The sequence below is a fragment of the Canis lupus genome, chromosome 16 (assembly GCF_003254725.2).
Source record: "Canis lupus dingo isolate Sandy chromosome 16, ASM325472v2, whole genome shotgun sequence".
Taxonomy (NCBI): domain Eukaryota; kingdom Metazoa; phylum Chordata; class Mammalia; order Carnivora; family Canidae; genus Canis; species Canis lupus.
Genome location: NC_064258.1, coordinates 11195090 through 11220302, shown reverse-complemented (window position 1 = coordinate 11220302; position 25213 = coordinate 11195090). Strand labels below are relative to the sequence as shown.

The following is a 25213-nucleotide window of genomic DNA, read 5'->3' as shown; positions in this document are numbered from 1 at the left end:
TAGTCGTTTTTAGAAGGCCAAGTAGCAACAGAAAAGAAGGCAAAATCATCAACAGAGAGTAATAGGGTCTTTTCCTAGAGTTTTCTAGAGAATTGCTTTAGATACCAGCTGCTTTTCCTTTTTTTTTTTTTTTTTTTTTTTTTTAAGATTGTATTCATTTGAGAGCAAGCATGAGCAGGGGGACGGGCAGAGGGAGAGGGAGAAGCAGACTTGCCCCTGAGCAGGGACCCTGGGATCATGACCTGAGCTGAAGAGGGGAGATGCTTCACCAACTGAGCCACCCAGGCGTCCCAAAAGCTTTTCTTTAAAAAGGGAGTTTTAGGGCAGCCCTGGTGGCTCAGCGGTTTAGCACCGCCTGCAGTCCGGGGTGTGATCCTGGAGATCCGGGATTGAGTCCCATGTCGGGTTCCCTGCATGGAGCCTGCTTCTCCCTCAGCCTGTGTCTCTGCCTCTCTCTCTCTCTTTCTCTCTCTCTGTCTCAATAAATAAATAAAATCTTTAAAAAAAATAAAAATAAAAAGGGAGTTTTATATTAAAAAAATAAAAGACCTTCAAGGCATCTGGAGGGCTCAATGGGTTGAGTGTTTGACTCTTGAATTCAGCTCAGGCATGATCTCAGGGTTGTGGGATTTTGCTCTGCATCGGGCTCTCTGCACAGTGTGGAGTCTGCTTCTCCCTTTCTCTGTGCCCCCTTCCCTTTCCCTACTGCTCTAAAAATAAATAATAATTTAAAAATTTTTAAAAGACCCACTCTAGCATCTAAAGTTTTTTAACTTATAAAGTTTTATAAACTAGATTTATGTACAGTGTGGGGGCACAGTGTGGGTGGAGGGAAAGAAACAAGCAGACTCTTCAGGGCTCAATCCCACAACTGAGATCACGACTTAGACTCACATGCTCAACTGACTGTGCCACCCAGGTACCCTATAATATGTAAACTTTTAAAACCTACTTCGACACCTGTATTTTACACAGTACAGCCCATATGCATGCTGTAACACCTGAAGAGGATTTCTAGAAGAGGATTTCTATAAGAAATGAGAGGTAGAAGGTGAGTTTTATTTATGTCCTGAGGAGGAAGAGCATTTATATGGGGCCTTACGTGGCCTGAAGAGTATCTGATCTGAAGTGGAAATGAGAAACATCCTACTACTGGCTTTGGTGCCGATTATGGAATTTATCGTGATCCTTTTTTATTGAGGTAGAACTGGTAGACAACATACTAGCTTCAGATGCACAGCATGATGACTCCATATTTGTATATATTGTGACATCACCACAATTAAATGCAGTCACCACACAGTATTGTTCTTTTTTTTTTTTTTTTTTTACTTTTTAAAACCAGAACGTTTATTTTGACTAATCGTTGAAATCCTTAAGATGAACTGGATGCTGCAACAGCTGCCCTCTTGGGCTTAGGTGTCGTTCCTTCACGGAATCCATGCCTGAATCTGCGGTATACAATTTTTAGGTGCCTCATTCGACCGGTCCCAGTGGTATTCCGTCTTTTAGCCTTGGCACTCCAGTTATACTTTCTCTTCCGCTTGGCAGGGTAGCCACACTTGCCGCAGGTGGACTTCTGAAGGTGGTAGGCCTTAGAGCCACAGCGGCGGCACAACGTGTGCGTCTTATTGCGACGCTTTCCGAACGATGACGTCCCCTTCGTCATCTTGTTTCCGCGGCAGACCCCAAAGAGCCACAGTATTGTTCTCAAGCTGTCATGCGATGCATGACGTTGCCAAACCTTACTCATAAGTGGAAGTTTGCACTTTTCAGCCTCCTGCACCCACCCTGCCCACTCCCTACCTCTGGCAACCACCAGTCTCTCTGTGAGCTTCATTTTTGGTTTTACACATTGCCTTTTGTTTTTAAGATTTGATTTTTGTGTAACCTCTACACCTCATGTGGGACGTGAACTCACGACCTGAAATCAAGAGTTGGACTCTCAACAGACTGAGCCAGCTGGGAACCCCATGTTTTTGTTTTTTGTTTTTTTTTCAAATTATTTGTTCAGCTTTATTTGGACTTGAGAATCATGACATTGATGCTTCAAGAAGTTCCCCCAAATAATATAACTTTTTTATCAAGAAATACAGGGGATCCCTGGGTGGCATAGCGGTTTAGCGCCTGCCTTTGGCCCAGGGCAGGATCCTGGAGACCAGGGATCGAGTCCCACATCGGGCTCCCTGTATGGAGCCTGCTTCTCCCTCTGCCTGTGTCTCTGCCTCTCTCTCTCTCTATCATGAATAAATAAAACATTTTTAAAAAAACAACAAAAAACAAACAAGAAATACAACTAATCGGGGCAACTTAGTGGCTCAGGTCAGGACTTCCGGTCCTGGGATCGAGCGCCCCACATCCAGCTCCCTGCTCAGTGGGGAGTCTGCTCTTCTCCCTCTACACGCCTCCCCCTTTGCTCACTCTCAAATAAATAGAAATCATTTTTAAAAAATACAACTAATTGAGAGGGAAAAAGCCAGAAATCCTACCTGTAAACTATTAGAACTCCTAGGGTGCTCCCACTCCCGGTCTGGACTCACTAAATACAAGGAAGGGTGAAAAAAAATGCATGTACTTAGGCTTTAAAAAAATTTCTCATTCTTTCACTTTTTTTTTTAAGATTTCATTTTTATCTATTCATAGACACAGAGAGAGGCAGAGACACAGGCAGAGGGAGAAGCAGGCTCCATGCAGGGAGCCCCATGTGGGACTCAATCCTGGGATTCCAGGGTCACGCCTTGGGCTGAAGGCAGGCACCCAACCACTGAGACACCTGGGCATCCCATACACCCAACATGGGCCTTGAACTCAGAACCTAGAGATCAAGAGTCACACGCTCTACTGACGAAGCCAGCCAAGTGCCCTCAATTAAGTTTATTTGGCATGGAATTGTATGAGAGTTCTTTTTTTTTTTTTTATGAGTTCTGTCTATATTTTGAATATTAACCCCTAATCAGTTAGATGGTTTGCAAATATTTTCTCCTATTGAGTAAGTTGTCTTTTTATCTTGTTGATAGTGAAGTGGTTCTTTTTTGACATGTTATGAAAAATTTTTAACAAGTACAAAAGTTAAAATCATTATGCAGCCAATAATTCTTATTCCTCCATCCTAGAGTCTACAATTAATATTTTACTCTATTTCTTTCATCATGTGATTATTCATTTAGGGGATGGCTCTCATTGTCTGATGTTTGTGCTCTGTCCTAGTATTTCCTATTAGAGGTGAGAAAGTGTTCTTTAGCCAGATCATGTGGGGGTTTTTTGTTTGGTTGGTTGTTTTTTTTTAGGATTTTATCTATTTATTCAGTAGAGACACAGGCAGAGGGAGAAGCAGGCTCCGTCTATGGAGCCTGTTGCAGGACTCGATCCCAGTACCCCGGGATCACACCCTGAGCTGAAAGCAGCGGTTTAACCGCTGAGCCACCCAGGCGTCCCAGATCATGTGGTTCTAGCAGATGACTGACAGGTTTGCAGGATCTAGGGAAACAAGGTGCCACTGGGATATGTGTGCTGAGTTAAATCAAGGGCTGAATGTGTTTTAAGGACATTTGCTTCTTAGGTACATGAATCAGATTTTGAGCAAGATTTGTTACCTGCTTAGGAGGAGCTTCAATTTAAAGTAATTTCAAAGCACTTTTTTGTGCATCTTCTGCTTGGCCCTCAGGGAATGTGCATTGCCTCAAGGTGGGTCCACACAGCCATCTCCATCCTAGGCTGAGGTTTTAGGGCAAACAGGCGCTGGAAAGGGTGGGGCTATGTGAGTTGAGGGGTATCTGGCATCCATTTCTCATTTGCTTTTTTTTTTTTAAGATTGATTTTATTGGGCAGCCCGGGTGGCTCAGCGGTTTAGCGCCACCTTCAGCCCAGGGCGTGATCCTGGAGTCTCGGGATAGAGTCCCACATCGGGCTCCCTGCAGGGAGCCTGCTTCTCCCTCTGCCTGTGTCTCTGCCTCTCTCTCTGTGTCTCTCATGAGTAAATAAATGAAACCTTAAAAAAAATATTGATTTTATTTATTTGACACAGAGAGAGAGAGAGAGAGCACAAGCAGGGGGAGGAGCAGAGGGAGAGGGAGAAGCAGGCTCCTCTCACTGAGCAGGGAGCCCAATGTGGGACTCGATCCCAGAACCCTGAGATAATGACCTGAGGCAAAGGCAGACACTTCAGCAACTGAGCCCCTCAGGCACCCCCGTTTCTCAGCTCTTGGTTCATAAGGGTTGATTCCCAAGGGATGGAGCCAACCTGAAATGTGTCGAAATAGGCTTTTCCAGAATTTACCAGTTACTCAGCCAGCATTTCTTAACATACAGAGAGAAAGTTAATTTGTGGTCGGGTGAGGCTCCAAGCTTAAGAGTTCTCGTCTGTAAACAGGGAAGGTCACTGCACATTTTCTTTGAAAACTTTGCACATGCCTTCTGTAGATTTGTCTGTAAGCCCCTAAGTGAATCTGGGAAAGTGAAGAAATCCAGGTTCATGGACGTTCGCTAGCTGGCTCCGGCTGCCACACAGCTAGAGTTTGACCTGAGGCCCGGTGACTGCAGGCCCAGGCCCTGGGGACGCAGAGGGCACCACCGCATGCGAGGGGTCACGGCCCGCCCGCAGCTGTGCAGGCGCTGCCCCACGTTGTCCCGCCTTGCTTGGAGCTGTGTACAGAAAATGTGGTTGACACAGGTGTCCATTGCTGGGAAGGCCAGCATCCGCAGGGCCTCGAGTCCTCACAGCCCCCAAGCTTCCACTCACTCCCGTGTCCATCCGTGGCAGCAGTTCTCACTCGATGGCCATCCTGTCTCTCCCTGCTCTTCCCTCCTGTCTCTGCCCTATTGCTGAGCACGGCCTCTACCCTTCCAGGTTCTTCCTGGGAGTCCACTTCCGAATTCTACTATCTAGAGCACACATCCTGATCCTGGATGCTGACGGTTCTTCCTGCAAATGACCCCGGTTCTGCTCTTGCCCCCCAACACCTCGGCCTCCGTGCCCTCTTCCTGCCCAGACTCCCTTATCAACCCATGCAGTGTGTCACTGCCGGATTAATGGCCCCAGATGTGTCCCCTTTAGAGTGTGAAGCCAGCCCCTGGGCTGCCTGTGCACTGAAGCTCTTCCTCTGCCAGGTGCTCTGCTGCGGGGTTTGGCTCTCCTTGCCAGCAGGTGTGGCCTTCTGCTCAGCTGTCCTGCACGTCGGCCACACTCCTCGTAGCAGCTTGAGGCAAAGGCCACTGATGGCTCTGTGGTGGCCGCACTCAAGGACCATCCCACTGTCCACAGACTTTTTTTTTTCCCCACAGACTGTTTTATCAAATAGCACCTATTAAGATTTTTTTCCAAAGTGTTCAAATTTAAAAAATTGTTTTGAAATGTTTGGGGGCTTTTTTATAGTTTATTTTTTTTTAAGATTTTTATTTATTCATGAGAGACACAGAGAGGCAGAGACACAGGCAGAGAAGCAGGGAGCCCGACGCGGAACTAGATCCCAGGATCCCGGGGTCACATCCTGAGCCTAAGGCAGATGCTCAACCACTGAGCCACCCTGGCACCCCTGTTTTGAAAGATTTTATTTATTCATGAGAGATCCACAGAGGCAGAGATACAGGCAGAGGGAGAAGCAGGCTCCATGCAGGGAGCCCAGTGTGGGATTCCATCCTGGGACCCCAGGGTCACACCCTGGGCTGAAGGTGGGCGCTAAACCGCTGCTGCTCACTTTTTAAAAAATAAAACTCCAGGTGAGCAAGTGTTGCTCACACTTGCTCATCTCGAGCAAGGGCGGGAGAGAAGACCGGAGGCCAACCGTCCAGAGTGGGGAGCAGTGGCCCCCAAGCCCGGACCAGAAAGCAATGGATTTGGGGAATGCAGGTAGGGATCAGGGCCCCGGGACCAGTGAGCGTGGCCCCACTCGCCTGGACCCGCTCGGCCAGGCACGTGGCAGAGGGCGTCCGTGCGGCCCCGGCCCAGCTTCCCAGGCCTGGCGCCGTCCAGCCGGTGGCTCACTCCCGGCCTCGCAGCAGGCGCCCTCGGGCGGCGAGGAGCTTCAGTGGGGCTCTGGCCCGTCCCCACGCCACCAGGAACAGCAACGCTGGCTGAGCCCTGGCACGTCTCAGCCACCAGGCGCTGAGCCGATGAAGTGTCACATCCCGACACAAGCAGACTCGAGCGACATGGCGTCCCTTGTGTCATCGAGGGCCGGGCATGGTGCCCAGAACATCTCAGATGCGCCGAAGCCCTGGCCCCGGGCGCAGGGTCCTCGGGGGCCCCCCGCCTGCATGGCCCGCCGCCCACTGCCTTCAGCGCCCCCAGCCCCGGAGTCCCAGGCCCCCCCGTGGGCGCTGTGGGTGCGCCCAACAGCCCTTCCCAGCATTGCTGGCCCGAGCACACCAGCGACTCCGAAGTGGGGCGCAGACGAGGGCGCGGGATTGGGCTCCATCAGGACAGCCGGAGGAGGCCCCCCTGCCCCTGACGGCTGCCCTGCAGAGGGCCGGATGGGTGGGAGGGAGACCAGGTGGGACAGGCCCCCGCACTCCGGCCCCAGCCGCTTCTCTGCGGCGGGCAGCCCTTCCACAGGCAGGACGCAGGTGCACGAGGTGCACGAGGTGCACGAGGTACAGGAGGGCGCCCCCCACCCCGCGGCCCGCGGCCCAATCCAGCCCGGCCAGCTGCCGCCCGCCGCTCCCCAGGGAGCTCGGCCTCGTCCCTTCCGGTCCTGACCCCCAGCCACGGCCGGCCAGGGGCTCGCGGACCTGAGGATGAACAGGAGCGGCGCAAATCCGCCTGCAAACCCAGGTCAGTGCTGGAACCCCCGAGAAACCCCAAACGTCCACCACCTTCGTGACACACAACCGCTGCTGTTTGACCAAAGGATTTCCTGAAAAATCCCGGAACTTGGAAAGTTGAGCGTGTCGCTGAACAGAGTCAGGTTTTCGTGGCCAATTCCGGGTCACAGGATTTCAGCGGATTGGAAAACCACCGCTGCCGCCCCCACTCGGGCACGAGGCCTACCCATGCTGGTGGCTGCCGGCTTGGCGGGACATGGGCTCCCAGCGGCGGCCATCCCGCGTGGTCACGGCGACTGCGGGGCACAGCCGCCCCTCTGCCGGGAGCCAGGACGCGGAGATCGCAGCACGGCAGGTGCACCGGGCATCTTTCCGGGGCTCTCTGGTCAAAGACTATTGCCTGCGTTCAGGGTTTACCAAGAATCCATCCGATTTCTTCCCAGACCTGCTTGGGCGAGTGAGTCATCGCTATTTTCAGCAGGCAATTCGGTTAACAAGTCTGTAAATCCATTATGAAATAAGCGGTCGCTTCTAGGACCAGTAGGCCCAGAAAGAGCCCACAAACAAAAAATTCCTTTCTGAGGATGAGTGGCCTGGGGCAGATGGGAAAGATCAGGGGTTGGAAGTGACCCGCCTCCTGAAGGGTGCGGAGGGCCCAGGCGCGGGCCACATGCAACAGCAGCCAGCGCTTTCCAGTCCACCGTGGGGTCTGGCGGTGGGACGCTCCACCCGTGGCCAAAGGCAGCCCCTCCAACGGGCTGAGTGCCAGTGTCCCAGTGGGAGGCCAGCGCAGGCCGAGGGCGCACCCGAAGCCAGGTGTGTGTCACAGTCGGTGTGCAAACTGAGCACTTCCTAGCTTTCATTTTTGAAAACTGCCTAAGAAAGTGATAAACAAAATCGAATTTTTTTCAGCAATAGCTTCGTCTACATGAAGCATTTTGAAGTGAGCCGATTGTGACTGATTCATTTCAGAATGTGTGTGTGTGTTCGAGGCTCTCGATGTGTTGATGCAGGTAAAAGCGGCGCGGGTGAGCGGCGCCCACAGGGAGCCTCCCGAGGGTATTCTAGGCCCAGACGAGCCCCAAAATACATTTCTTTTTTTTTTTGCAAAAACTGTGCCATATGTTATGTGGCATCCTCCTGCTCTTAACCTTGATTTTCATCTTCCAAAGGCATATCCGAGGCTATGTTGGCGATGTACTACCTTGTTTTTTTAACAGCTACATCTTAGGATGTCACAACATGCAGGGAGGGAGGCTCCTGGGAAACATGCAGAGGGGGCAGGGCTGGACCTCTTGAAACGCATGAGACCACACCCCTGGCGCCCAGACATCCGCCAGATGTTCGTGCACACGAGAAGCTTATTCACGATGACCGAGTGTAGAAGTCCCTTCTACCTGTAGGCACACGGGGCTTGTCTGTGGTTGAAAATGCCAGCAGCCCTGGCACTTCCCGGGCCTCGGCCACGGGGCCATCAGAAGGAAGCATGGAAAAGAAAAAAAAAAAAAAAGAAGGAAGCATGGACTCCGTGGTTTGGGACTTTGTCCAGAGTTGATTACCATTGCGGCAAGCCATGTGATGTCACCCATAGGGTTGGAGACACCCAACGTGCACCCTCGTGCTCCTGCATGAATAGGGTGCCCCCTTGACCTCCCCCTGTGCCCTGGGGAGTGGCTGCTGGTGGGACACAGACATTCAGAGCAAAATGCACAACGGCCTCCTCGGTGATTTCCCTCCCTCTTCTTATAGTGCTCACTCAGGACACTAGTGAATATGGTGGGTAAGAAAATCATGAGCTGAGGGTAGTAAAGGGATATGAGCGGAAAGGCTACTATAAATTAACAAGTTCCGGACAGCCCAGGTGGCTCAGTGGTTTAGCGCCGCCTTCAGCCCAGGGCGTGATCCTGGGGACCCGGGATCAAGTCCCACACCGGGCTCTCCCTGCATGGAGCCTGCTTCTCCCTCTGCCTGTGCCTCTGCCTCTCTCTCTGTTTCTCAAATAAATAAAATCTTAAAAAAAAAAAATTAACAAGTTCGTATAATTTATGTAACTAGTCCCCTGTGATGGATATTTACAGTATTTTCAGCTTTCGTTTAAGGTTGTGAGTTCAAGCCCCCTGTTGGGTGGGGAGCCCACTTAAGAAAAAAACCCTGCCAGGACTTGCCTTGGGTTTGGCCACAGCTTGTTTTTCACAGATTGCGATTCATTTTTTAAAAAACTATTAGAAGCATGCATGTGATGTGTGTGCGCATACGTGGGCCAGTCGTGAGAGGGGCAGATGGAAGGAGAGAGAGAACCTCAAGCAGACTCCCTGCTGAGCAGGGACCACCCCCCCTCCGCCCCCAGCGTGGGGCTGGATCCCATGGTCCAGATCATGACCTGAGCTGAAGGCAGAGGCTTCACCCACTGAGCCACCAGGTGCCCCAGATATTGACTTTAGGATGTACGCAGGTCCTTCTCTCCCCAGACCCTGCTCTGTCTGCAGGGAGCACACGGGCAGGGCTTGGTGACAGCTGGCACCAGGTGGAAGCTACAGAGGTCAGCTCAGAGGGGCTTCTGCTGTCAGACTGAGATGGACTGAGCACCAAACATTGTACTGTCTGTAACAGGCTAAGTAAGAATCTGGGAGTCCTTGGTAACCGAAAGAGGGAGAGACTTGAAATTTATTTTTACGGCTACAGAATAATAATGGATTCTAGCCAAGATCATTAATTGATGTTCAAATGGAGCAGTCAGCAGAAGGTGTGGAAACAGGGTCTTCCCACAGCAGCAAACCCACTGCCCACGAGTCACCTGCCCGCTGGGCAGGGGCACAGTCACTGCTGAGCTGGCCTGAGCTCACGTGCACCCACGAGGGACAGGATCCAGTGCACATGGCATCACCTACAAAGTCTTCTAGCTTGAGTCCAACATCCTTGGCCTCACTTCCAGTTTAGAGAAAATCCAAGCGCCAGAGGAAGAAGCAAGTGACATGGGCAAGTGTCAGGTGACTGGGATGTCCTGGGCTACAGGAGCCAAGGACATAAAGAAGGGTGTGGGGGTCGCCTGGGGGCTGTCGTTATGCTCAGGGCATGATCCCGGCTCCTAGGACAAGCCTGCATCGGCTCCCGCTCAGCGGGGCACTTGCCTCTCCCTCTCCCTCTGCTCCTCCCCCTGCCTGTGTTCTCGCTCTCAAATAAATCTTTAAAAAGAAAAGGTGAATTTTATGGTGTATAAACTCAATAAGTTCTCAAGTTTACACTAGTGGCAAAAGTGAAAGGGGAGAGACCAGAGACACAAGAACAAGATGGGGGCCAGGGTCTGGGCCAGGCAGAGAAGGGAGTGAAGGGCAGGCCTTCCAACCGTATGCGAGTCCCACCGTAACAAACCCATTCTGGGCCCAATGGCGAAAACCCGAATATGGACCAGATACTGCAGATTCTATGCATTGTGCCCCATTTTCAGAGGTGTGATAAAGGCCTTGGGTGAGCCCTGCCTTCCAGGAAGCACACCGGATCCCCTGGGAGCAGCAGTGTCCACCTTCTCCTGGGCCTTCGTCACAGATTTGCCCCGACTTTGCAGAGGGCTAATGTCTGGGAGCCTCCTCTGGACCGAGCGGCACCTTGACACCAGGAGTCCCTGAACGGACCAGATAGGCCCCAGGGGCTCACACCCCAAGCTAACCTGCCCCGACTCCCTACTCTGCACAGGAAGCAGTCGCAGAGTGTGCAAGTTCTCAGCACGTGGAGACCACCCCCACCTCTGGCTGGGCCATGTTTCTCTGCGGGCACTCCCAGGGCCCAGACAGCCCAGATGGGAGGTAAGTGTCCTGGTCATGCGGCCAGCTCTCCAGGAGAGTCCCTCGGGGCCAAGGGAGGGCTCCGGTCACATGCTGACACATCACCCAAGTCCTGGTCACTGGTGGGATTCCTCCTGGGAGAGTTGATAGGGGCCTACCCTGGTTACTGCCTTGGTGGCACCCATGGTGTTGGGGTCATTGCCCAGAATCCCTGGGCTGAGCAGACACAGCCGCGGACTAGGAGTGAATAGCCCAGGGAACAAGGCCCGCTCAGTCAAGGGCAGCCTCCTGGTCCCAAGCTGTACAGGACAGCGTGGTTACCCAGAGGATGGAAGAAGGGGACACAGCCAGGGACACATGGTTCTCACACCTCAGAGAACAGAATCACCTGAGGGCCTCTAAAGCGCTAACAGGCCCCCTGCAGCCACACACCTGGCCCTGCACCCAGTTCACAAGGGGCAAGGGCTCCTCAACTGGACCCCATGGTTCAGGATGGCGAGACTGCAGGCTTCCAAGGACCTGGAAGGGAGGGCCCCCAACTCCTGTTGGTGGCAGGATCAGGACCAAGATGATCCGCACAAGACCTGTCACTTTCATCAACAGATCAACTTTAGGCTCACCTGCTGACCTTTTCCACATGCCCCAGTTAAACCAGATCCAGGATTGTGGTCCAAAGACCTATGGAGTTCACCCACTGGTAGAGGAGGCCATAAAAGCAGCCAGCACCTCCCCACGAGTGTCCACGCATGTAGGCTCAAACAAGGTGCTGGCACAGCTAGTACCCTCCCACTTCCATCCAGCCTTGGCTTGCTCATTCCCTGACTCCATATACCTCCAGGAGCTTCTGGGTCAGGGGAACCAACACAAACCCACCACTGTGAGTGAAAGGCTGGACTGACTCCCCCCAAACAAGGACAGACAACTGTGGTTTAGATTTTATTTCATCATCATAAACTGAACTCTGCAATCCAGCTATACCTGGGGAAAGGAACCACGGAGCCCGCAGAACTGCAGTGAGAGTGCGGAGACTGGGCTATTTCAAGCAGGTGGGGGTGGAGGGGCGCTCTCCTGAGCTAAAGGAACGGTCTGGAAGTTCAGATAAAACAGGAGTTAAGATTCATCAGATCTGTCCACAGTCGGCGATGGTGATCTTCTTGCTGGTCTTGCCATTCCTGGACCCGAAGCGCTCCATGGCTTCCACGATGTTCATGCCCTCCTTGACCTTGCCAAAGACCACATGCTTGCCGTCCAACCTGCAAGCAACTTCTAATATTAGCACCCGCCGGAGGCCAGGAGCAATCAGCACCTTGTACCTGATCCCAGCTGACACCCACCTGACACCAAGCACCTCACCCTTCCAGCTAGGACACGGTAACGCCACAGACAATTAACAATCTGTCTCCTAAGGTGGCGGCTCAGTGGTTGGGCATCTGCCTTCAGCTCAGATCATGATCTCAGGGTCCTGGGATCAAGTCTCAGGTCAGGCTCCCTGCTCAATCTCTCTTAAATGAATAGACACCAATCTTATAGACCAGATCCCTTAAGACCCAACAATCCCATCCTCACCTGAAGAGAGTATCATTTTCACAAGCATTTACTTTAAGTCTTTGTTAGTAAGCTGTACAGACATTGTAGGGCTTAAACTTACGACCCTGACGCTGAGCTAGCCAGGTGCCCCACAATGCCACTCAGCTGAGCACCCTGTCTGGCAGCTACAGTACCTTGCCTTCTACAGCACACAACCTAAACCTGTAAGTGCTTTGTGTCCTCCTCCTGCTATGTCAGGTGGACACAGCAGGGAAACTAAGGTGCAAGGCCTTTGCGTCCCTGGGCTATGTTCTGCCCTTACCACTCAGTCTTGGCGGTGCAGATGAAAAACTGGGAACCGTTTGTGTTGGGTCCAGCGTTGGCCATGGACAAGATGCCAGGCCCTGTGTGCTTCAGGATGAAGTTCTCGTCATCAAACTTCTCCCCGTAGATGGACTTGCCTCCAGTGCCATTGTGACGCGTGAAGTCCCCACCCTGTGAACATGAGCAAGACCCGTCACTTCTGGCAACGTCGTCGGAGAACATGTAACTTATTGGCCAACTCAAAGGGTTGAACGGAACCCAAACGATAGAAAACAGCCCTTCCACACCCTTGCTGAAATATTCCAGTTCAGCCTCCAATGACAAGCCCCCACCCCAATCAGAACCGGTGAATTCCATACCTGGCACATAAATCCCGGGATAATCCTGTGAAAGCAGGAACCTTTGTAACCGAATCCCTTCTCTCCAGTACTCAGAGCACGAAAGTTCTCTGTTTGGAGAAAAAAAGACACGTATGTTCAGATGCACGCGCGTGTTTTAGAACTGGCGTTCCTTGGGAAGTTCAAGGGGAAGAGAGGGCACTAACCTGCTGTCTTTGGAACTTTGTCTGCAAACAGCTGCAAGACAAGAGCCGGGTTAACGCCGTGCGGACACGTTACACCGACAGCCGCGCCCGGGCGGCTGCTGAAACACAAACTCCTTTTCTCGGCGCTTCGAGCACTACGGAGAAACCCCCGAAACGAGGGCTCCCGGGGGCCCCGTCCTCCGACTGCAGCTGCCGCCCGGGCGGGGGGAGGGGGGGGCGGTCACGGCGGCAGGCGCCGCACTCCCCGACACGCGGGGACGAGGCCGCCGCGGCGGGAACCCGCTCCGCGTGTCCCGGAAGCCGCGCGCACCGCCAGCTCCGGGAGCGGCGGGGAGGGGCCGCAGGTCGCCACGTGCGGGGGGGGCGCGTCCGCGTGCGCCGCCAGGTCCGCCGGGGACCGTTGGGCGGGCGGGGCCCGCGGCGTCGGCGCCGAGGCGGGGGCGCCGCTCGCTTCCGCCGGGCGGGGCGGGGCCGGGCGCATCCGCAGCGCCCCCGCCGGCCGCCCGCGCCCCGCCGCCCCCCGCAGGCGTCGCCCACCCCGGCGCGCGGCCAAGCACGTGGGCGCCGCCCCTCCCCCGCCGCCCCGCCTTTGTCCGCCGCCGCCCCTCCCCCGCCGCCCCCGGCCGCCCAAGATGGCCCCTCTTCAGGAAATGGCGCCGCGCCGCCGCGCTCCTCGGGCCAGGGCCGCCCACCCGCCCCCCGCCAGCCTCCCCACGCCCGGCCGCCGGCCCCCGCCCGCCCGGCGCGCCCGGCCGCCCACCTCGAAAGAGACGCGGCCCAAAGGCTCGCCGTCCACGGCGATGTCAAAGAACACGGTGGGGTTGACCATGGCTGGACGGCGACGGCTACTCCGGGGCGGCGGCGTCTGCAAGGCGGCACGAGCCCCGCCGCGGCCCCTTTTATAGCCGGCCGGGCCCCGCCCACACCCGGTCGCGCGCCCGGATCCTAGCCAATTGCGAGTGCGAGCCGGTCGGAGTGATGGTAGGACTGGCCTATGAGAGGAGGCGGCGCCGGAGGGGCGGGACCTGGGCGCGCGTGCGCGCTGGCGGTGGAGGCTGGTTCCCGCCCGCGGGCTCCGTCGCGGTGCTGCGGCGTGGGGACCCAGTCGGGACCCAGTCGGGAGTGGGGTGCGGACGGGGGAGGGGGGGGGGGGAGGGGGGGGGGAACGGAGGCCAGGCGAGCCGGCGGAGCCCGAGGGTCCGCAGGAAGAGGGCGACGGCAGCTGCGGCGCGGGCGGGCCGACGCAGCGCCGCGGCCAGGGCGTGTCCCCATTGCGCAGAGGGGGCAACTGAGGCGAACGCAGGCCCCAAGGTCGCGCCGCTCGCCAAGGTCGCCCGCGCCCCTCCCGGACTGCGACCCCGCGACCCCGCGCGTGGCTGGGGGCGCCCGGTAACCGCCGGCATAGCCCCCTCCTCCAGCGCCGCCGCCTCCGTCTCGGAGGTTACGAAATGCTTCCAAAATGCCCTACTTTCCGAAAATATCTTGCACAGTCCGCTTGAATTTTGTTAGGGAGGAGGACGTTGACACGGGAGCCGGGCAGGCTCGTACCTGCAGGGACGCGGCGCGCCCTCTCGCCCTCGTCCGACCTGGGGGCGTGGGAGCGAGCCCCGGGAGCCCCCAGCCGCCGTGCGGAGCTTGGAGCGGGGTCCGGTCCGGTCGGCGCCCCCCGCCGTGCGGCGAACTGGGACCGTCCAGGGGGTCAGGTCCGGATCTCCATCCGCGCCGCCAGGAACGTCTTCTGATGAGCCCCGCGTCGCGCATCGTGCGTCCCCACGGTGCACCTGGCGCCATGTGTGCGGGGTTTAAGGCCCCGCTGTCACCAGTGAAAGTGACGCTCGTCCCTGTGAGCAGCTGCTCAGTCACCAGCGCCGGGTGTTCCCGAGGCCACACCTGGACACTGCTGCCCCCACCATCACCTAGTGCCTTGTGACCTTGAAGCTCTGTGGACCCGTCTGCTGGAAGCCAAGTGCGCCAGGCCTCCCAGTGTCTACACTACCCCCTCCTCCACCCTGAGCCTTGCAGAGCTCAGAGACCCTTCCTAGGAAAGCAATGAGTGCGCGAGTGCAGAAGGAAAGCGGCCCTGTGACTTCGCTGGCGCCTATGTAAAGTCCTGCCTCCTTTTTTTTTTTTTTTTCCCCTAAGGTTTTATTTATTCATGAGAGACACAGCAGAGGGAGGAGCAGGCTCCCTCCGGGAGCCCCATGCGGGACTCGATCCGGCACCCCCGGAGCTGAAGGTAGATACTCAGCCGTTGAGCCCCCTGGGCACCCCAAGTCCTGCCTCCTGGTAAACGTCAGTGGGGCAGCCAGGCCCAGGGTCTTGTGCCTTCTTCCACACCGGCGTAGGATACGTGCACGCAGGAGAACCCACGTGCAGGGGGAGCCAGTGCGGCGGGGAAGCCTCAACCAGCTTTGTCCGTGACCGGGACTTCCTAACCGAGTGTCTCGGGAACGCGGGGCCTTCCTGCCTTGTTTGGATGAATCACACTGCGGCCAACCTAACTGCGATCAACAGTGCCCTGACGTGGTTTTACACGGACGCTTCTCCCACAGGCGTCTGGGGCCGCTGCAAACCTAGGGAGGAAAAACAGGTTCTTGAAAACCCTAAGAAGACAGATGACTTCAGAAGAGGGTAAGGGGCCTCGTGCGTGCCTCTTGCCCGGGACGAGGGTGGGCTTCCCGTCTTCTTCTGCTGGGACCAGTGGCGACTCCACAGTCCACTTTCCCAGGACTCTGTCCAGGGCCACCCTTCCTGGACGCTGCCCTCGGCTCGCCTGGCCCCACGGCTCCTCCCACTTCCCTGGAGTCTGGGCTTCTCTCTCCTGGTCTCTCCACTCCTGGTCCCTCCGGCTCTGCCTCCCCGAAGCCTTTCAGATGGCTCCGCAGCAGAGTTCTGGGTTTGGTCAGGTGGCGGCCCCCCACCCCAGCACTGTTAGCCGCCTCCATTCCCCAGGCTCAGATCACCTGGAGACTTCTAGACCAGCCTCACAGCTGTAGCTCCCCAGAGCGGCCATGGATCCTCCCCCATCCCCTGGTCCTCCTCCCCCATGCCCTGGTCCTCCTCATGGCTGAGCCGTGGGTGAGCCCATCAGAGTTCTGCCTCCGCCTCCCCAGGCCTCCTCTTCCCCCCCCCCTCCTTCTTCTCCTCCTTCTCTTCCCCAGGCCTCCTCCTCCCCCCCAGGCCTCCTCCTCCTCCTACCCCGGCTTCCCCCTCCTCCTCCCCTTCCCCAGGCCTCCTCCTCCTCCCCAGGCCTCTTCCTCCTCCCCCTCCCCAGGACGCCTCCTCCTCCTCAGCCTTTCCCGCAGCTATAGCTCCTGCTTGGCCTTCTGCAGCACCTTCTTGCTTCCGTTTCTGGGCCCCAGTTTTCCCAGGGGCTTCCAGAATGGTCATTTGCAGAATCACTGGAAATCGTGACTCCTGCGCTAGACTACTTGTCCAGGTTCTTGGTTGCCCACAGGACAGACGAAAGCAGCGGCTCCGTGGCCCTAAGTCAGCAGCTGTGGGCTGACAGTCCTGCTACGCAGAGCTTCTCCGAACTGCCCCCTGCATTTGCAGGGCTCTCCCTCGACCCGGGCGGTGCTTCCCCACTCCACCAGTAAGGCTCACCCCGTGCTGGGTCCTTTCCAGGACACGTTCCCTAGCGCTCTGGAGCTGGTCGCCTGTGAAGATCCTGCGGAACCAAAGCTCAGTAAAGGCGTGTTGACTGAAGGTGTAAGTGGGGTCAGCAGCACAGGTGTGCAGAACGGAAGGGCCCCCCCAGATCTGGCTGCATGGCTGCAGGTGTGTCTCCCTGGTGGGCTTGCCAGTGGGTTCCCCCACACTGACCAGACTGGGACTGTGCCCTGCTGGGACAGCCGTGGGCCCCCCTTTCCCCCCCACCCCCCACTCAGATCAGCCTGGCCTTGCACGCTGGGCGGGAGGGCGGCTCGTGGCAGCTCCCACCCCCACGGCCGGGCTGCTGGTGGCCTTCGGCGCCCTGCCTTCCTCCCTGACCTAGTGCTGTCCGCCTGCCTCGGCCCCACCTGCCAGTCACACAGCTTCAACCGCCCTCCCCTTCCCCTCGCTCTGGGGCGGCCTCGGCAGCCGCCCAGCCTCGTGCCTTACTGTCTCCTGCAAGCTGCTCCTGTCCCGGCCCCAGGACTCCTGTACCCCGGGGCGGCCGGCATTCGACCCCATGGGTGCGGAGGGGCCTCCGCTAGGGTGCAGAGAGCCGCCTACCACCTAGTTTGGAGCGCGCCAGCCGCGAGCCAGGGACCCCCGCACCGGTGGCCCCGATGGGAGTCGGCTTAGGCACAGCCCCTGTGAGCTGGCCGCGGGGCCTATGGCAGGGGAGCCATAATGGGTGGGCCCTGCCGTCCCCGCCCCCGGGCTGGTGGCCTGGAGAGGACACAGGGGTGCGCATGCGGCCTGGTGGTGGCGGATGCCACCGAACAGGAGGCCTTTACAGACCCAAGGTGGCGTCACCTTCAAGGATGTTTAGAGGAAGGTGATGCTGAGAAGACCTACCACTGTCTCATGAATACATGAATAAAATATTTTTAAAAAACAAAAATAAAGCTGCAGCCCAGTGATTTCTAAAGATCGGAGCAGATCCTGCTGCAACCTAATTTTAGAACAGGTTCCTCACCCCAAAAAAGATCTTGTGCCCAATTTTAGTAACTCCCGCCCCCAAACAGCTTTTATAAAAAACATATTTTATTTATTTATTTATTTGAGACAGAGAGAGGCAGAGACACAGGCAGATGGAGAAGCAGACTGTATGCAGGGAGCCCGACGTGGGACTCGATCGACATGGGACTCGATCCCGGGACTCCGGGATCACGCCCTGAGCCACCCAGGGATCCCCTTGGGGAGGTTTTCCTTGTTATTTTTGGACAAATAAGTACTTTAAAAGGAAACCAAATGTATTACATTTAAAAATGCAATTGAAATGTTTGAAGATGTATTTGAACCGGTTCAAGTCTGTTAATGCTCACAAAAAGGCTAACATGGTTTATAAGCTAAAGAATTATGTTGTAGGATGACAACTTTAATAAATTAAAAATCAGCTGTTAAAAATAAAACAAACTCATGCAAGTAGCTTCCTCCGTGAAAAGCCGCAGGACCCACACGGCCCTGCACCCCCGGGGTTGGCTCCTGCCGTCCCCAGGATGGCACCCCGCCACTGCCCTGCTCAGCGTCCAGGGAAGGGGAGAGAAGGAGGAGGACCACCGGCTGGGAGTGATGCTGCCACTCAGTCCTGTTGTCAGCTTCCCTGGAGCTACCCAGTGCTGTCCCCCTTGGTGCCAAAGTCCAGGAAGGTGGCTGCTTGGTCTGCTAGTGATGTGCTCTGCTAGTGACGGAGGCAAGAGGGGTGCTCTGGGTAGATGGCCAGCAGCAGACAGGGACTGGGCGTTCTGAGCCCAGAAAGCAGTATGCGGCACAGGGGGCATCCCACCCGCCCCGCCGGGCTGCAGGAGGACCACTGCTGCTGCCTCAGCCTTCAGAAAAGTCCTTTGTGGGGGGTGTCTGCCGAGGGGAGCCAGGATCCCCAGATTGCCCAGATTGCCAGAGGCCGGGGTGTCTGGTGCCGAATTTCCCTGACACAGGGGTGGGGCGGGGGCAGGGGAGGGCGGGGTACAGTAACCAAAAAGGAGAGAGAGGCCTAAATTAACTCAGAATTCTAGGGACACCTGGGTGGCTCGGAGGTTGACTGTCTGCCTTGGGCTCAGGTCATGATCCTAGGGTCCCGGGATCGAGTCCCACGTGGGTCCCTGCATAGAGCCTGCTTCTTCCTCTGTCTGTGACTCTGCCTCTCTCTCTGTGTCTCATGAATAAATAAATAAAATATTCAAAAAAAAAAAAAAGAGTTCTAGGGAGGGCCAGGTGGCATGGTCAGGGCCAGTGTGGGACTCTCCGGCAGCCCTTTGGGGTAGATGCTGATGTTTCCTCCAAGAGGAGACGAAGCCCAGCAAGGGTGAGAAACTGGAGGCCACGGCGCGGCCGGCCGAGGCAGGGCTAGTGCCCGGTCCCCGGGCCTGGCCGCTGTGCCCCTCGCTGCCACACCTTGTCCTGGGAGTGAAAACCCAAGTGTGGCGCCAGCCACAGGGCAACAGGTGTCCTGCCCCGCCCAACATGCCGCACAGGCCTACAGAGCAGGTTCCTGCTGTGTGCCATCCTCACCTTCCACCTCCAGAGCTTTCCTGTCTCCGGAACAGAAGCTCTGTGCCACGCCCCCCAGCACGGTTCCCTGTCCTGCCCACCCCCCGCCCCCCTCCTGCCGTCCCTCAGCTGCCCGGGCACCTCCAGCAGGTGGGACCTGTGTCCCTGCAAGACGAGCTGCTTTCAGCATGTGTGCTCGGGGCCAACCATGGCAGAGTGCAGGTCCGAACGACCTTCCCTGGGGATCCCCGGTGGGGGGGGGGGTGTTTAGCGCCGCCTTCGGCCCAGGGCGTGATCCTGGGGTCCTGGGATGGAGTGCCGCGTCGTCGGGCTCCCTGCGTGGAGCCTGCTTCTCCCTGTCCGTGTCTCTGCCTCTCTCTCTCTCTGTCTCTCGTGAATAAGTAAAAAAAAAAAAAAAAAAAAAAAGAACATCCTTCCTTTCTGTGACTGCGACCACCCACCTGTGGAGCTGCAGCCCTTCATCCATTGACAGACACTGGGGCGCTCCCATCTCAAGTGCACTGTGAGCGCAGCCGAGCCCCTGCTCTTGGCTCTTCTGAGTTCACAGCACGAAGCGGCGTCGCGGGGTCACATGGGAGTTCTCCACTTCAATTTTCATAGGACCTGCCACACCGTCTCCAGGGCGGTGGCCGCAGTCCACCATGTGAGACAGTCCAATCCCCTCCCCCCAACACGACACCTGCTGTTTCCTGCTTGTCTCTCTGACAGCCGTCCTAGTGAGCATGCAGCGCACTGCGTACCCCTGCTTTGTGTTGTCCTGGTGGGTAGCACTGCTGAGCCTCCTCTCTCGTGCTGTGGGCCATCGTGTACATCTGTTCGAGTCCTCTGCCCGCTTCTTCTGTGGATCGTTTGCTTTTTTTTATAGTTGTAGGAGTTTTTTCCACATTCTGGACATTAATCCTTTATCAGAGATGGGATTTTGCAGCTCCTTCCTCCCGTTCTGCGGCTACTTTCTTGTTCTCTTCGCAGGTACAGACTGGGGAGGAGTGCCAGGCACGCGCGTGGCATACACACACCCCAACTCTTCCAATAAACATTGCTGAGCGCTCATGAGGAAGACTGGAGTCCAGATCAGGGGACCAGGGAGCTACCTGAGAGCCAGGTGTGCAGGGCCTGTGAGGGCCTCAGGCTGGCCCAGGAGAGCTGCAGGAACCCACTAGACGGGCTAAGCCTGCCACCGCACCCCACTGGGGATTTGACCAGAGAGCCAGGGCTACCCGGAGGCCCAGACACACAAGGCTCCCTGTGTTCTGAGAGCAAGGGGGAATGAGAGAAGCAGCATGGGTTGGTGCGGTGCATGCTGATTGCCAGGAGCGGTCCTCCAATGCTCAGGGAGGTGGAGGAGAGCTCGGGAGACCATCCTGCCGAGGCACAGGGCACAGGGCCTGCTGCCACAGACCCCGGAACCCACAGATGCCAGGCCCACTAAAGGAAGGTGTGATGCTGCTGCTGCCACTGGCAAACAGCATGTAAGGAATGTCTCAGCAAGTCCAGACGCAGCCTGCCCACAGGCCATGAGGGCTGAGCCCAGAATGGCAGCCAGCACAGGGAGGGGCGTGCCGTCTCCCAGGCTCTGGGACCACTGACTTCGACCTCTGCTTTTCTCCTATGCGCAATGCCTGGCATCCAGTCACAATCTCTCCTGCCTTCAGACGGGAACTCACACCACCAGTTCTCCTAGCTCTCCAGCTTTCTGGCTCCCCTTCCAGATCTTGGGATATGTCGGCCTCTGCAGTCATGTGAGTTAATTCCTCATGATAAATATCTTTGTTATGTTACTATTTTTTAAAGGTTTTATTTGTTTATTGATGAGAGACACACACAGAGAGGCAGAGACACAGGCAGAGGGAGAAGCAGGCTCCATGCAGGGAGTCCAACATGGGACTCAATCCTGGGTCTCCGGGGTGACACCCTGGGCTGAAGGTAGTGTTAAACCGCTGAGCCACCCGGGCTGCCCTATGTTATGTTATATTAATTATATTAATTCCTGTAGGTGTGTGTATCTCTTACTGGCTCTCTTTGGAGAACCCTAATACAGACACCCAAAAAAGCAAGATGATACAGCCTATCATCCAGAGATACAACAGTCAATAGAACCAGACCCAGAGATGTCCTGCCATAGAAAGGGGGGGTTTAATCCTGTTAAGTATGCAACAGGATGTGATGCAGAGGGTGGATGACAGGCATGAAGAGGCGGGAATTTCGTGAGAAAGATAGAAGTAAAAAGAAGAGGTGAGTGGAGACACTGCAAAAGGAAATTATGAAACTAGAAGTAAAGATTACATGGAGATTAAGGCCTCTTGTATGGATATAGAGTAGACTGGACTCGGCAGAGAGATGAGCCAGTGGCTTTGAGGACAGGTTTGTGGACTGGATGTCTGTCCCTCTTCAACAACTCATGTGTTGAAGCCCTACCCTCAGCATGACTCTATTTGGAGAGGAAGTCTCTGTGGAAATAGTTAAGGTTAAATGAGCCAGTGCGGATGGGGCCCTGATTCCATCAGACTAGTGTCCTTTTTTTAAAAAAAATTATTTATGTATGTATTCATGAGAGACACACAGAGAGAGGCAGAGACACAGGCAGAGGGAGAAGCAGACTCCTTGCAGGGAGCCTGATGCAGGACTCAACCCTAGGACCTTGGGATCATGCCCTGAGCCAAGGGCAGATGCTCAACCACTGAGCCACCCAGGCATCCCAGACTAGTATCCTTCTAAGAAGCCACCCCAGAGTTTGCCCACCCTCCCTCGCCCCATGCACACACCAAGGAAAGGCTGAGTGACAAGGTGGCCATCTGTGAGTCAGGAAGAGAGGCCACACCAGAAACCACATCAGCTGGAAGCTTGATCTTGGACACCTGGCTGTTGAAACCACCCAAACTGTCATGTTGTTTTAGGGATACCCAGCCGACAAAGACAAGGCAGTAGAAATGACTCAATTGGATATACAAAGGTGAGGAAGGATGGCGGGAAATCAAACAACAGAGCATTCCAGATCTGTGAGATGCATCATTAGTCTGACCTGTATGCAGTTGGAATCCCACCAGGGCAAAGGGAGAGGAGAGAAATTTAAATCAACAATGGATGAGGATTTCCTAAAGTTAATAAAAGGTAGCAAATGGATCCATGAAGCTCAGAAACCCCAAAACAGATTTAAAAATGAACAAAGAGGGGCACTTGGGGCCTCAGTCAGTTGAGCATCCAACTCTTGGTGTTGGCTCAGGTTGTGATCTCAGGGTCCTGGAATCGAGCCCCATGTTGGGCTCTGCCATTTGGCAGGGAGTCTGCTTGAGGATCCTCTCTCTCCCTCTGCCTTTCCCCTGCTCATGCTTTCTCTCTCTCTCTCTCTTAAATAAATAAATCTTTAAAAAATTAGAAATGAACAAAGAAAAAACAAAACAACTATACCCGGCACATGGTGGTCACACTGATAGGTACCAAAGGAACGGGGAGGACTCAAAGGGAGAGAGGGGACCAAAGATGAAGAGGAACGAGGTCAGCAGATTTCCCTCCAGGACGATGGATGCCAGAGACAGTGGAACTATGTGTTTGGGGCACGGAAGGACAGAGGGGCCCAGGGATGTACCACTCAACCAGCAGTGTCCAGACCATTGGCTGTCTCTCTCTCTCTCTTTTTTAAAGATTTTATTTATTTATTCATGAAGGACACACACAGAGAGGCAGAGACACAGGCAGAGGGAGAAGCAGGCTCCCTGTGGGAAGCACGATGCGGGACTCGATCCTGGGACCCCAGGATCACAACCTGAGGTGAAGGCAGATACTCACCCTACTGAGCCACCCAGGTGCCCCTCCAGTGTCTCTTTAAAAACAAACTTAAGGGGATGCCTGGGTAGCTCAGTGGTTGAGCATCTGCCTTTGGCCCAGGGCATGATCCTGGAGTCCCGGGATCGAGTCCCACGTCGGGCTCCCTGCATGGAGCCTGCTTCTCCTTCTGCCTGTGTCTCTGCCTCTCTATCTCTCATGAATAAATAAATAAATAAATAAATAAATAAATAAATATAAAAACAAATGTAAAGCTCGCTGGGTCATCTTTATTAGCAGGTTGTATTTTGGTGGGGGTTTTCCTCCAGCAAATTGATATGAAAAATCAATTACTGAAAGTTTATTCGAGTATCTTATTATGACCATTAGTTTGTTTACTTCTCTTTTCAGATCCGTAACTTTTGTTCTATGCTTGTTGAGGCCATATTCTTGGGACTATGCAAATTTTTTGCAAAAATGTTTGTTTATTTATTTATTTTAAAGATTTTATTTATTTATTCGTGAGAGACACGGAGAGAGAGGCAGAGACACAGGCAGAGGGAGAAGTAGGCTCCATGCAGGGAGCCCAATGCGGGACTCGATCCCAGGACCCTGGGGTTACGCTCCTAGCCAAAGGCAGACGCTCAATTGCTGAGCCACTCAGGCACCCCTCTATGTCTTTAAGAATATTTAAAAATTTTTTTTCAGTGCTGTACTTGCCCTTGGCAAATTCCGTAGCTCCCCACCACAAGAGATAGATGCGTCTCCTAAGCTGAAGGTGGACCTCACACACAGTCCTAAATGTGGAGTTCTGATTTTCAAAACTAAATAAAAAGAACCAGGAGGCACCCAGTGGGCTCAATTGTTAGAGCACAGGACTCTTGATTGCAGGGCTGCGAGTTCAAGCCCCACGTTGGGTGTGAATATTGCTTTGAAAAAAAAAAGTTTGGTCAGTAAAACCTCTAAATGACCTTAAAATTCTGAATGAAATTAAAAAAAAAAAAGAACCAGATGTAAAGTATGAGGTGCTATTTGTTATGATCTTCCAGAAGGTGTGGACTAGATTCATAGACCAACAGGAACGATTTCAAGCCAGCTCCAGGGAAGATGTCGCAGAGATGGACCAGGTTCAGGCACGACGGCCGGAAGGGCAGCTCCGCTCGTATTTGCAGTGCTCTTTTACAGAAGAAACAGAGGAAACCAGGGGACGCGCAATTCACACTAATACAGAAAAAAGGATTTGGTCCCCTGATAACCAAAGAAACACAAATCACCATAAGATCATCCATGGTGTCCATTCTGGCAAAGATTCAAACAAAAATTATGCCCACACTTAGCTACAGGCTCACGGGTTGAACACCGATGTCAATCATACCTCAGTTAACCAGGCTAATGAAGGGGGGGACATGCTGGGGGAGGGGAGTGGAGGGGGGAGGGGGGAGAGCTGAGCTGCTGGGTTGTGTGGACAGTGGACATCTGTGCATCCACTGGGTGAGCACCCCTCCTTCTGTCCCTAACTGCATCCTCGTTCCCACTGGGGAGCCCCTGACCTTGCTCCTGCTCTAGGATTGGGTGCTCCCTCACCTCCGGCCGGTCCGAATAATGGCATTTTGTTTAGGAGGGACCAGAACCCAAATCTGGCCCGTGTGGCTCTCCCCAGGGCTCTTTCTAAAAATACTGGGAAAGCGTTTCCCTTTCTCCCGGCCTTGCTGGGATTCACCCAGGCCCTGTCCCTGGCTGGGTGACAGTGCCGAACTCTTAAGGCCCAGGCCACCTCCCACCCCGGGCCACTTCCCCACCCTGGGCCATCAACCCACCCCAGGCCACCCCCCACCCCGGGCCAACCCCCCAACCACGGGCCACCTCGCCCCAGGCCAACCCCCCCAACCCTGGGCCACCCCCCCAACCCCAGGCCACCCCCAACCCTGGGCCACCCCCCCTGCCCCGGGCCACCTCCCCACCCCGGGCCACCCCCCTGCCCCGGGCCACTTCTGAAGGCTTGGCTCAGCTCCCAGCCCCGGTAGCTGCCCTCCCGGCCCATCTCACTCAGCTGGGACTGGTTCCATGAATTTTGGAGCCCAGTATGTGGAGACGTGGAGCGTCTTGTTCAAAAGCCAGGGAGAATTTCACGATGGGGCTGGTCCCTCTGAGTGTGAGACTCCGGGGATGGCCTCCCCAAGGCCACCACACCCCACGCAGTGCAGCTGGAGGGGCAGCCAGGACGGGGGCCAGGGTCCCCGTGCATCCTCCGTCCTGGCCTGTCCCCCGAGCCCTGCTGCCTGAGCCGTGTGTCCTGCTCTCCATGGCTCCATGTCCCCGGCCCTGATTGTGGCTGGTGTGGCGGGGGGCGGGGGGTGGT

At 55.4% G+C, this 25213-nt stretch overlaps 2 protein-coding genes and 1 long non-coding RNA gene across 8 annotated transcripts; 1 reads left to right on the top strand and 2 right to left on the bottom strand.

Annotated features, from left to right (window-relative positions):
* Positions 1 to 1305: 1305 nt before the first annotated feature.
* On the bottom strand, positions 1306 to 1700 carry LOC112650901 (60S ribosomal protein L37). The gene has a single exon (XM_025433819.3). It carries the CDS (start codon positions 1667 to 1669, stop codon positions 1376 to 1378), a length of 294 nt encoding a protein of 97 aa, XP_025289604.1. The 5' UTR covers positions 1670 to 1700; the 3' UTR covers positions 1306 to 1375.
* A 9761-nt stretch (positions 1701 to 11461) lies between these two features.
* Positions 11462 to 13850, bottom strand: PPIA (peptidylprolyl isomerase A). Of its 4 annotated transcripts, none has more exons than XM_025433782.3 (5): positions 13694 to 13850; positions 12934 to 12964; positions 12749 to 12837; positions 12388 to 12560; positions 11462 to 11791 (listed from the first exon to the last, which is right to left on the bottom strand). In XM_025433782.3, the coding sequence occupies exons 1-5, from the start codon at positions 13760 to 13762 to the stop codon at positions 11659 to 11661; spliced, it is 495 nt and encodes a 164-aa protein (XP_025289567.1). In that variant the 5' UTR covers positions 13763 to 13850; the 3' UTR covers positions 11462 to 11658. The 4 variants fall into 4 exon arrangements, with proteins under 4 accessions (XP_025289567.1, XP_048951077.1, XP_048951078.1 ...); XM_049095120.1 differs by having other exon boundaries at positions 12391 to 12560; positions 13694 to 13832; XM_049095121.1 differs by having other exon boundaries at positions 12930 to 12964; positions 13694 to 13819.
* A 244-nt stretch (positions 13851 to 14094) lies between these two features.
* LOC112650889 (uncharacterized) lies at positions 14095 to 24247 on the top strand. 3 transcript variants are annotated; one of them, XR_003130517.3, is made up of 4 exons: positions 14097 to 16713; positions 20065 to 20197; positions 20726 to 20834; positions 23904 to 24247. It is a non-coding gene; the product is annotated as an uncharacterized LOC112650889 (long non-coding RNA). The 3 variants fall into 3 exon arrangements; XR_007402768.1 differs by lacking the exons at positions 20065 to 20197; positions 20726 to 20834; positions 23904 to 24247 and adding an exon at positions 17654 to 17878 and having other exon boundaries at positions 14095 to 16713; XR_007402769.1 differs by lacking the exons at positions 20065 to 20197; positions 20726 to 20834; positions 23904 to 24247 and adding an exon at positions 17650 to 17878 and having other exon boundaries at positions 14095 to 16713.
* Positions 24248 to 25213: the final 966 nt, after the last annotated feature.

What these genes read in the sequence shown, in the direction of transcription:
- LOC112650901 (XM_025433819.3), bottom strand. Translation starts at nt 1,669, where the DNA reads ATGACGAAGGGGACGTCATCGTTCGGAAAGCGTCGCAATAAGACGCAC.
- PPIA (XM_025433782.3), bottom strand. Translation starts at nt 13,762, where the DNA reads ATGGTCAACCCCACCGTGTTCTTTGACATCGCCGTGGACGGCGAGCCT. An exon ending in CAAAGTTCCAAAGACAGCAG is followed by an intron (nt 12,838 to 12,933) that starts GTTAGTGCCCTC and finishes TTCTCCAAACAG; the next exon opens with AGAACTTTCGTGCTCTGAGT. An exon ending in TGCACCGCCAAGACTGAGTG is followed by an intron (nt 11,792 to 12,387) that starts GTAAGGGCAGAA and finishes AGTTGCTTGCAG; the next exon opens with GTTGGACGGCAAGCATGTGG.